Source organism: Lodderomyces elongisporus, chromosome 8 (assembly GCF_030384665.1).
Source record: "Lodderomyces elongisporus chromosome 8, complete sequence".
Taxonomy (NCBI): domain Eukaryota; kingdom Fungi; phylum Ascomycota; class Pichiomycetes; order Serinales; family Debaryomycetaceae; genus Lodderomyces; species Lodderomyces elongisporus.
Genome location: NC_083680.1, coordinates 547,996 through 559,593, shown reverse-complemented (window position 1 = coordinate 559,593; position 11,598 = coordinate 547,996). Strand labels below are relative to the sequence as shown.

Here is an 11,598-nt window from a genome sequence, read left to right as displayed (position 1 = left end):
ATTTTCCACAATTCTCTTCAATCTCTACTTTCTGTTGTCGTTGTTGTTGTTATCTAATTTTGACTCAATCGATGTTTTAGGTATACTCTATTACGAGACTCAAAGACGTCTTGCTTATTTTTTTCAAACCGTGTAGCAGACATTTCCTTTTTACTATTTTCTTGTTTATTTTATTTGCAATTTTTTACGTCATTACAATTTGTGGATGCTACAGTAGTGTAATTGCCAGGGTAATTGTAGGAGATTGCAAAAACTTTTGTTGTCCACCTGTAACATCTGTATACTCTACTGGAAACAAGAACACAAGTAAAACAAGCCTTGGGCAAGGAGTGTATAAGAAGTAAGAACACTTACTCTCATAACTTCTCAACTGCCTTCCAATACACTTGCATTCGCAAAAGGAGTAAGTAAAAGAAAAATTAATAAAAAGAAACGATGAGTAGACTAGCACATTAATAGCCAATTGATAGTACATGTTCTTTACTTTATTTAACTAATTTTCAATTTTTTCATGTAACCTAAATCATAAGATACGAAGTTACTGTTTTAACCAAAAGTGGAATACTAGAATTGTAAAAATGTAAAATAAAAACGTTACAGTTTACGTTTCTATGTAGATGGAGTCAGTACTGGTGTTTCATTTTATTTATCATTTTATTATTTATTTATTTTTCAAATTACAAAAATGGAGAAGAGCAATCTTTACGAATGAACTGAATCAAAAAAATTTCATTGCGGGTGGGAAAAACAACAGCATAGTACAATGCATATCTTGCTACTCTTCTCTTCTCTTCTCTTCCTTTCTCTCTTTTCTTTTTCTCTTTATTTTATTTTGGTGGTGGAACACAAGAAGGATGACGGCGAGGGTGAAGGTGGAGGTGGAGATGATTTGTGGGATATCATCACCCTACTGCTTACTCCGCTTTTCTCGTTGGCTCTGAGCAACTGATCTTTGCTACTTCTGTTGGCTTCAATTGATTAACAAAAAAACGAAAAATAAATGAAATTTGCCTATATTCACTCCTCTTTCAGTCCATTCCCTATTTCCTACATTTCTCATTAAAGCTGTTCTTAGTTTGTATGTTTTTTTTTTTTTTATTTTTTGGCAAACAGTATCAATAATAAAAAGTAATAGAATAGGAACAACAACAACGACAATGACAATAACGAAGCCAACGACAACGACAACGACAACGACAAAAAACAGAAGTCAACTCTACGTCATCTTACATCTCCCAAATAAATAAAAAAATTAAAGTCCCGTATTGAGAGTTTTTATCGTGTTCTTTTCCTGCCTCCCCTTTGTGAAACAGATTAGAAACCGATAGGGGCAAACGCTAACTATAGTACCTCCCTCCTCCCTTTCCTCTTCTTCCTCTTCCTCTTCTACATACCTATAAAGTTACTCAATACCTTATGCTTCGGATTAATTGAGTTCAAAAGAAGTGCAAAGTGGCCAAAAAAAATAAAAAAATAAAAAATATAAAAAATAAAAAAAAAGTGGTCACAAATATGAGATGAGGTGTAGATACTTTTGTGTAATTGTTGATTATTATATGCAGTACCAACCCATCAAATCTAGAAGTAGTCAGCGTTAATAGGTGGGTAGTTCAATATGCACCAAACACACCAAGTGCATCAAGTGCATCAACAACTAAGTATTATGGAAGTACTATGGAAGTATTATGGAAGTACTACAGGGCAAACTAATACTCCAAATACTCTTCCACAATCACACTGAATGGATATATAGTCAATTGTCATTAAAAGAGAAAGAGAGAGAGAGAGAAAAAATAATAATAATAATAATAATTAAATTAATTACTTAACTATTCTATCAATCAATTGATCAATTGATCAAAAATATAAATACCGATAGATATTCCCACCCCATCTCCATCTCGATCCCCTTGTCTCTTTTCCTTTTCTTTCCCATCAATTTATATAATTTCATTTCAAATCAACTTTTATTCAATACCAAAGTCTTGAAAAGAAATTGAATAAATAAAGAGATAATTAGGTAATTCACTAGACTTTTTTTCTTTCAAAACACATCATTCCACACTTTTCAAACTATACATATCACTTATAATGACAATGTCTACACCATACACAATAGAAAAACCATTCAAAGTATCCATCATTGGTTCCGGTAACTGGGGTACAGCTGTTGCAAAGCTTGTAGCTGAAAACTGTGCTGAAAAACCAGAAATTTTTCAAAAAGATGTGCAGATGTGGGTCTTCCAGGAAGATATCGACGGAAGGAAACTCACAGATATCATCAACACTGACCACGAAAACGTGAAATACTTGCCAGGAATCCAACTCCCAACAAACCTTATCGCCAATCCAGACATTGTTGAAACCGTTAAGGATGCCGACTTGCTTATATTCAATATCCCCCACCAATTCTTACCAAGAGTCAACAAACAACTTAAAGGACACGTGAAACCAACAGCAAGAGCAATTTCATGTCTTAAAGGTCTTGAAGTAGACTCACAAGGCTGTAAATTACTCTCAACATCCATCACAGACGATTTGGGAATCTACTGTGGTGTCTTGTCCGGTGCCAACATTGCCACCGAAGTCGCCAAAGGTAACTGGTCAGAAACATCCATCGGATACACAGTGCCACCAGATTTCCAAGGCCCAGGTAAAGATATCGACGAATACGTGCTTAAGCAATTGTTCCACCGTCCTTACTTCCACGTGCGTGTGATCCAAGACGTTGTCGGAGCATCCATCGCCGGTGCATTGAAGAATGTTGTTGCATGTGCTGTCGGTTTCGTTATTGGTGCCGGCTGGGGTGACAATGCCAAGGCTGCCATTATGAGAATTGGTATCAAGGAAATCATCCACTTTTCATCCTACTGGGAGAAATTCGGTATCAAGGGTCTCTCACCACCAAACCCAACAACATTTACTGAAGAGTCTGCCGGTGTTGCCGACTTGATCACAACATGTTCCGGTGGAAGAAACGTTAAAGTTGCCAAATATATGGTTGAGAACAAGGTAGATGCATGGGAAGCCGAAAAAGAAGTGCTTAAAGGACAAAGTTCTCAAGGTATAATCACTGCTAAGGAAGTACATGAATTGCTCACAAATTTCAAATTGACCGACGAGTTCCCATTGTTTGAAGCCACATACAAAATCATTTACGAGAATGGTAACGTTGACGATTTGCCAAGCTTGTTGAACTCTGACGACTAAACCAAAGAGAAAAAACAAGAAGAAACAAAGAAAAAAAAAAAAAGAGAAAACAATTTGTAGATACACATCTAGATGGTATTCGTTTTATAACTTAGTGCATTAATTTTATTTTATTTTTAATTAATTTTTTTTTTAAAAAAAATCCCATTTTTATTTCTATTTCTATTTCTATTTTCAAGTTTCTTTTTGCAATAATTTATCGAAACATGTATATAAATGAAAAACCCAAAAAGAAATAATATGACAGCCTATTAGCCGGTTTTCCAGTTATTAAAATCCAAAACAACTTTAAAAGAATAAAAGGTTGCGAGAGCAGAAGTTGTATTTATTTTGAAATTATACTACGAAAGTATTCTAAATCCATTGTTCACCGCTATTATCGGTTAACTTCTTCTATTTCCACACAGTGAATCAGTGAAAGTCATCGTCATTTCTGTAATCGCGGTACATTTCATCCCAATGATGATCCACAATTTGACCTTTTCTCCATGGTCTCACTTGTGGTCTGATTGTTGGAGTGTCCAGTGATAACCAGTCTGTGTGGCTATCACTATCCACCCAGTCCTCGGTCTGTACTTGGCCACCACTGATGATCCTTGCTGCTGCTAATGGGTCAATCACACCTTCCAACAGACCATCACCCAAATGTGCCAATGGATCAGGAAGTTTATTTTTGGACTCTGCTGGTGGTGGTGGTGGTGATGATGATGACGCATGAGACGAATGGTGTGACCGCTGTTGCCTTTTTTGCTGTTGTTGTTGTTGTTGTTGTGGTAGTGGTGGTGGATAGTTGGGGATAAGATCGTTATCCCAATCGTTGAAATCCGCAGTTTGGTGCATAGGGTCATGATAGTCTACCGCATCGGTATTCCTGACACCCTGTTGCTGCAAACCATCAGAATTATCAATTTCCAATTTATGTTCTTCTTCTCCTTTTTCTTTTCCTTCTCCTTCTACATCAACAAGCTTATCATCTTGTAGTTCAACTTGTTTATTTGCCACTCTGTTCATTAATTTCAAAAACTCGGAGTTTTCAAATTTAGACTTCATTTCGGCATCAGTAGTGTTCAAAGAGTTCATCGAGCTCTCAACTTTTCGCGCTGTTTGAGCAAACAAGTCCTTATCGTGCAGATTTGTTTCTTGCATCGAAGATTCAACTTCTTGTAACTCCTTCTCAACTGCGTCAAATTCACTCTCAAGTTGCGTTTCTTGATCCTCCAATTTATGCACTTGTTGGTGTTCTGATTGTTGATGAAATTGCGGCGATGCAGTATTTGTCCCCATCGTCATTGGTCGTTGCATGTTCATCATCCCACCTCCATATGAGGAGCCAATGTACCGATTCTGCATTAGCTGTGGTTGCTGTTGTTGTTGTTGTTGTTGGTGATGATGAGAAACTTGTTGAGCATGCTGATGATTCTGCTGGAATTCCTGACCCCAGCTGTTTCTTTGCTGTACCATCAGTTGTTGGTTGTGGATATTCATTTTCGAAAAATCATCAACCCATCCTTTTTGACTTTGCTGGTATTGAAATTGTTGTTGTTGTTGTTGTTGTTGTGGTGGTGGTGGTGGTGGTCGATGTAGAGTTGGTTGAAACCCTTGCGGTTGCCCTCGGGGCTGCTGTATTGCATTAGGAGCTAACCCCACTCGATCTATTACCGGAGGTACTTGATTATAATGGCCTCCACTATTGAACTGTTGAAACTCTTGATTCAAGTTCTGGTCAATACGTTGTTGACCCTGACGAAACAGGTGCGGTCCCTGTCCCTGTCCCTGTTGCTGGAATGAGGGTCCACCATGTCGTTGATGCTGAAGCGATGTGTCCCTTTGAGTATGTTTACTAAGATTTTGAAGAGCGCTAGAAGGCCCACAACTAGCAGCGTCCATTATTTTCGTGATATATACGTATAAACGTTCGTGATATCGTTGGTTTGGTAAGAGGTTTTTGCCAAAAAAAAAAAAAAAGGGAAAGATAAACAATGTTTTCGTTGATGGGTAAAGGAAAAAGAAGGCAAAAAAAAGTAGTTAAAGCTCGGTTGATCGCTTATCACGTTTTGCCCCACTTTTAATTTCCATCTTCTCTTTTCCTCCTCCTCCCGAAAAAAATAAAAATTTAATCAAATAAATAATGTAATATATCTAGAATAATTTTAACCGAATTGGGGGCACTTATGCGAAAAAATTAACATTAAATCACGTGATTGTTTTTGCAAAAACAATAGCAAAAATGTTTTATAGAGTGATTCTTATTCATGATGTTAAATGCATTTATCATCTACAATAATTCGTCTTCGAATTTGGTCGTTTAAAATTCAAAAAAGTTAAAGAATCGGATGTTAATGGTAGTGATATCAATAATTATAAATATTTATATATAATATACAACTGAACTAGAAGAAGATGTTTACTTGTAACGAAACAAGCGATTTGATTGCATTTCAAGAAAATTTAAATCCTTCATTTCCTTCTTTTCTTTTTTTCAATGTTGACCTATCTTGCGCCTAATCATATGTCCCTAGATATTACTGTTTAGTCTAAAAATACTATCATCAAACAAGTCTCTAAATGCCTCATGTAAGAACTCGTGGATATTTGATGTTTGCATCGATCGTCCGTATTTTTTAAATGCTTTATCGCTTGCTACTCTAACCAATGTGCCTGCAGCGTAACAGGCCAAGATATGAGCATCGTCTGCATCCAACTCAACTTTGTTTCCCCACACAGAGTCTAAATAGTTATTTGACCAATTGACCAACGTGGCAATGGCGCCTGTCAAAGTATCACCTTGACCGCCAACACGTTTGTTTGAACCAGGATGGGAGTTTACAACAACTGCCTTGGTGTTTGCAATTATATCGTTCTCGCCTTTTCTTATGATCAATACATTGCCCAATTTATCCGAAATTTGTTGTGTTTGATCAATCAATGTATCTTGCGAGTACTTTTTGGACAAGTCAATATCAATATTGAACTTTTTGGCAATACGCTGGAACTCTACAACGTTTGGTGTGATTATGGCTTTTGCATAGTTGGTGATAATCTGGGGCTGTATCGAAAGGAGATATAACGAGTCAGCGTCCAAAATGAGGGGCTTGTTAAGGACCTTGATTTCTTCAATTATTCTTACTAGTGTTTTCAACATAAGTGGATCTCTTCCAAAGCCGGGGCCAACAACAACAATATCGGACTTGGAAAGTAGAGTTTGCACTTTTGGTAGAATTAAATCATCAATGATCTTTGTCAACACGCCGGAGTTGGATTCAAGGATTTCCTCAATCGACAAGTTTTTCAACCTATGCAACTCATCGTCGTCTATTTTCAAAGATGGGTTTTCCAAATCCAACAAGTAAGGATGAACCATTAAATCTGGGGTGTATGATTTGATCACTGGAGCTGCTTGCTTTTCGCATATGACATGTGATAGATCAGCGCCAACCAAGGCTGCTGAATGACTAGAAAAAAATGGCGCACCAGTATAATCTTCATTACCACCAATGACACATACTTTGCCAGCCTGGCCTTTATGGAATTGAGGTAGAAGTGGTTGAATGAGGTTTTGAGAAAGCTTGATGAGTTCCTTATGGCTTTTATTGCGAAGCATTTTTGTGCGTAGTACTTATTGGACTGGTCTATAACTAATTGTAGTAAACAATTTGAGACGAAGGGCTAATTTTTAAGAATGGATTGAAATCAATTGACGTGAAATGTTTGTTCTTTAACTATAGTTTTTGTTGTTACCTTATTTACTTTGCCAATGACAATGTGTCAACATATGTTTATATATGCATGTATATATAGATCTTCATATACACACATATATATACATATATATAAGTATATTTGATCTAGTTGCGATTGCTTCAAGCGGGTGCTTGTCTCTAGCTTTGCTGAGGAGGCAAGAGAAGAACATAATAGTAGAAAGTTGCTCCGTAAGAGATGATATTTTCTGTAAACTGCTTATATAATCATGATATGTAGTATTACGTATATTCCTCCACAGTTGGCTAAGATTGAAACATTGCCGGAACCAGTGGAGTCTCATCCAATAGCGAAATGCAATATAAAACGAAGTTAATGTTGCTGATTATACTCTACAATGTACTACACTATAAAAAGTAACCTATGCGGGAGGAGGGGGAAGGGGGGAAGGCCATAACCGACCAAATTTTTAAATAGAAAAGTTGGGAGAAAAGTATCACCTTCTTCCTTTCCCATCGCCCCTTCCTCTCTCGCATCCCCCTCTCTCTCTCCCCCTCCGTCCCCTTCCGCGCAGTAGCTGGTCTTGCATGTAGAGAATTTATTAGAAAAGATTTGTATAATATTGGCTGTAGTGGCAACTTCGATCAAAGAGATTTATTTCTGTAAAGAATATTGAGTGTTTGAAGATATGGAAATTTCAAAAAACAAAAGTTTACACATATATTGGTTAGAAGCTCAATGGATAGGGCAAATAAGAATAGTTCCAAAAGATGTCTTTTGCAAGTGTAATCTCATGGATCAAACTCTATGACGTTTTCCAAATTCTTCTTTAGTAAATTACTAACAAGAACGAAAAGACCAAAAATCCAAAAATCCAAAAAAAGAATTGAACAAGTGAAATAATTCTATACTTTTCTCTTCTTGGTGAATTAAGAATGCGCAGACGTGGGAGAGAAACGGAAAGACGGATCGAGAACTTCCTTCGGTTGCTGCTTGTGCTACTGGTGCTGGTGCTTGTGCTGGTGGTGTAGCTCACCTTGCTCTCCTACCAATAACTCTCTTCAGTTTTAATTTTTATTTTTATTTTATTTTTATTTTTCTTTTATTTTTTTTAATTTGCTTTGCTTTGCCCGTTCTCCTTCAATCCACAATTTTTCTTTTTTTTGTGTGTTTTTAGTAATTCAACATGCAACTTACTAATACAAAAGCAGTATAGCCCAACGTAACCAACTTTATATAAAAGTATAGATCAATCCTTCGACACTAGAGACCCTATACGCAAAAATAAAACGACTCTTTTCCTTTTTTTTCCCCCTATTTTTCTGTTTTTCCTATTTTTTTTTCAATACACCCCCTCTCATTATTTTAGATCAAACAATTGTATCAATTGCTTTTATTGGTCCAAGAATTACAAGAGATAAATAATACTTTACATTGATAATGTCGGTTTCAAGATTATTTTCCAACCCTAAATTCGTTTACCCATTGGTTGGTGCCACTATTGGCTCAATTGGTTTGGCATATTACTCAACGCAAGCACAATTTTACATTGCCAACGAGACCGGAAAGACATTCACTGGTGGTGACCAATGGATTGACTTGAAATTGAAGAAATCCGAAGATCTCACACACAACACCAAGCACTTGACCTTTGAGTTGCTCAACCCAGATGATGTTTCTGGATTAATTACCGCTTCAATGTTGATGACTAAATACGTAACACCAAAGGGTAACAATGTTATTAGACCATATACTCCCGTCTCTGACCCAGACCAAAAGGGCACTCTTGACTTTGTCATCAAGAGATATGAAAATGGTAAAATGTCAAACCACATTCACAACTTGAAAGAAGGAGAGACTTTATCATTCAAGGGACCTGTTGTGAAATGGAAGTGGGAACCAAACCAATTCAAGTCAATTGCCTTGATTGGTGGTGGTACTGGTATCACACCATTATACCAATTGTTGAGAGAAATCACTTCAAACCCAGAAGACAAGACCAAGGTCAGCTTGATCTACGGTAACACCTCACCAGAAGATGTATTGATCAAGGACAGAATTGATGACATTGCTGCTAAGCACAAGGACCAAGTGAAAGTCACCTACTTTGTTGATGAAAACAAGGCAACCAAGGATTGGGAAGGTGAAGTTGGTTTCATCACCAAGGAATTCTTGGAGAAGGAGTTGGACAAGCCAAGCCCAGACTTCAAGATCTTTGTTTGTGGTCCACCAGGTTTGTACAAGGCCATCTCTGGTGTCAAAGTCTCACCAACCGACCAAGGTGAAGTTGAAGGTGCTTTGAAAGATTTGGGATTCAGCAAAGAACACGTTTTTAAATTTTAGAATAGCTTCAAACTTTGTTTACGTATTGTTCTCATAGATAAATAAAAGGTTATATATATATATATATATAAATATATATTTTATATAAACAGAAACATACATGTAGGTATTTGAAAGTTTAGTTAATACGTTGGTTTCTGCAAGAAAAAACTCCTGCGAAGTTGGTGTTTCCATTTCCATTCTATTCTCTTTTCTTATTTATCAATCTTTTGACCTTTACGGACCTTTGACTAATTTTCTGGTAAAGTAGACAAATTATTAGCAGTGGTTTTGCAATTGCAACAAAATTCAATCTACGAAATTACACTCATATATAACAGTTTTTTTTTTTTAATAAAAAAAAAAAAAGAGGAAATGGAAAAAAGGGAGAAAGAAAGAAAGAATGAAAGAAAGAAAGAAAGAATGAACCTTGCTTTAATGTAGATTAACTGATATAGAACCAATTCAAACAGAAAAAATTACTTTCACAATGGCAAAGTTGAAGGTGGCGATTGAGGGATGCTGTCATGGCGAATTGAATAAAATATACTCTCTGCTCCCCGCAAACACCGATCTTTTATTAATCTGTGGTGATTTCCAGGCTTTGCGATGTCCTGCCGATTTTCAAGCATTGAATGTTCCGGTAAAATATCAACGGTTAGGTGACTTCCATCAATATTATACGGGTCAACGTGTAGCACCAGTTTTGACAATATTCATTGGGGGTAATCATGAAGCCTCGTCGTATTTGCAAGAATTGAAATATGGTGGCTGGGTTGCTCCTAATATATATTATCTTGGTGAGTTTGGATGTGTGAAATACGCTGGATTACGAATATGTGGGTGGAGTGGAATATGGAATCATGGATCGTATACCAGAAGTAGTTGGAAAAATACTATTGAAGAGCTCATTCAAATTGAAGATGAGGAGAGATTGCCATTTGATGGCAGGCTGGTTAGAAGCGTTTACCACCAAAAATTAAAAGCATTCATCAAAATGTATCTAATGAGAAACGAAAAGAATAGTGATAACTGCATAGATGTGGTATTAAGTCATGATTGGCCACTGGGGATTGTTAAATATGGCAACAAACATGAATTATTGAGGAAAAAGCCATTCTTTAAAAATGATTTGGAGAAAGGATGGTTGGGCAGTCCGTTAAATAATGTACTTATACATCATCTAAGACCTAGGTACTGGTTTAGTGCACACTTGCATGTTAAATTTGAAGCAGTGATTAAAAGAGGTTTAGAAGAGAGTGGAGGGATTGTTAAAAAGAACAATAAATTGCAAGATAAAGAGCAGACAAAGACAGTAAAAAATGTGAATGAGATTGAGATTGATATGGACTCGAGTGATGAAGAAGATGCGAAAGATACAAAGTCAGAGGAGGTCACAGGATATGTCAACAATAGTGAAAGATTAAAGCGACAAGTTGAACTTGTTGCTGCTCAAGAATTTACCAATGAGCAATCCAAAAAGCCGAAATTGGATAATAATAGTTATAATAATGATAACAATAACTATAACAATAACTATAACAATAACTATAACAATAATTATAACAATAATTATAACAATCATAATAATGGCGATAGCTTTAAGGAGTCGCATGAGCATTGCGAGACAAACTTTACAGCGTTGGACAAGTGCGGTCCACGAAGACAATTCCTCGCTGTTAAGGAGATTGAGACATCATTTGATGGAGCTGGTTCTGATGGCAAAGATGGTATAGCCACCTTCCAACTACAGTACGATCAAAGAGCAATTGCAGTGAATAGGGTTATAGAAAACATACTCATTAGCAGGGATGAGATAGAAGATGAAGATGAAAAAGAAGAAACACTAAATCTTTCAAGGTTAAACCCGATGGATGTGTTACGCAATCCAAAAGAATTGTTGAGCAAATTCTTACCACTTGTTGAAAAAGAAATTGTGGCTTTGAGCAAGATGGATGCAGATAATTTTTTCGTTATTCCTGCAAAATTTGAAACCACCGTATCAAGTGATTATGATGGTGTGTTGACTTATTATCCAAATAATCAAACCAAAGAGTACTGTGCCAAATTCGGACTTCCTCAACTTCAATTTTAAATGGCATTGGAGAGAGATGATGATCTGAAAGAAAGAAAAGAAAAATTATTGATGCATTTAGTTGAAAAGTGTTTCTCCTTCATATATCGCAACCCATTTAATGGCATTTGTCAAAAAAAAGTGGCTGTCACGTGTGCACTTTAGAATAAAGTTCTATTTGTGGAGTTGAATACGTCAAAGTGGAGAGAGAATAATTTGAAAAGGCAGAAAGGTGACCAGAAAAAAAGAGCAGGTTTTTTATACATTGTGCAGCGTACATTTGGAGAACAAAG

The 11,598-nt window shown here is 36.4% G+C and overlaps 5 protein-coding genes across 5 annotated transcripts; 3 read left to right on the top strand and 2 right to left on the bottom strand. All coding sequences in view use genetic code 12, as the record gives it.

Moving 5' to 3' along the window:
- Positions 1-2,091: 2,091 nt before the first annotated feature.
- GPD1_2 (glycerol-3-phosphate dehydrogenase) lies at positions 2,092-3,210 on the top strand (the record flags this gene model as incomplete). Its single annotated transcript, XM_001523954.1, has 1 exon — positions 2,092-3,210. The coding sequence occupies one exon, from the start codon at positions 2,092-2,094 to the stop codon at positions 3,208-3,210; it is 1,119 nt and encodes a 372-aa protein (XP_001524004.1).
- Positions 3,211-3,621: 411 nt separating this feature from the next.
- Positions 3,622-5,097, bottom strand: PVL30_005546 (uncharacterized protein; the record flags this gene model as incomplete). The annotated part of the gene is made up of 1 exon (XM_001523953.2): positions 3,622-5,097. One exon carries the CDS (start codon positions 5,095-5,097, stop codon positions 3,622-3,624), a length of 1,476 nt encoding a protein of 491 aa, XP_001524003.2.
- Positions 5,098-5,725: 628 nt separating this feature from the next.
- On the bottom strand, positions 5,726-6,811 carry PVL30_005545 (uncharacterized protein; the record flags this gene model as incomplete). Its single annotated transcript, XM_001523952.1, has 1 exon — positions 5,726-6,811. One exon carries the CDS (start codon positions 6,809-6,811, stop codon positions 5,726-5,728), a length of 1,086 nt encoding a protein of 361 aa, XP_001524002.1.
- A 1,538-nt stretch (positions 6,812-8,349) lies between these two features.
- MCR1 (NADH-cytochrome b5 reductase) lies at positions 8,350-9,252 on the top strand (the record flags this gene model as incomplete). Its single annotated transcript, XM_001523951.2, has 1 exon — positions 8,350-9,252. One exon carries the CDS (start codon positions 8,350-8,352, stop codon positions 9,250-9,252), a length of 903 nt encoding a protein of 300 aa, XP_001524001.1.
- Positions 9,253-9,721: 469 nt separating this feature from the next.
- DBR1 (lariat debranching enzyme) lies at positions 9,722-11,326 on the top strand (the record flags this gene model as incomplete). Its single annotated transcript, XM_001523950.2, has 1 exon — positions 9,722-11,326. The coding sequence occupies one exon, from the start codon at positions 9,722-9,724 to the stop codon at positions 11,324-11,326; it is 1,605 nt and encodes a 534-aa protein (XP_001524000.2).
- Positions 11,327-11,598: the final 272 nt, after the last annotated feature.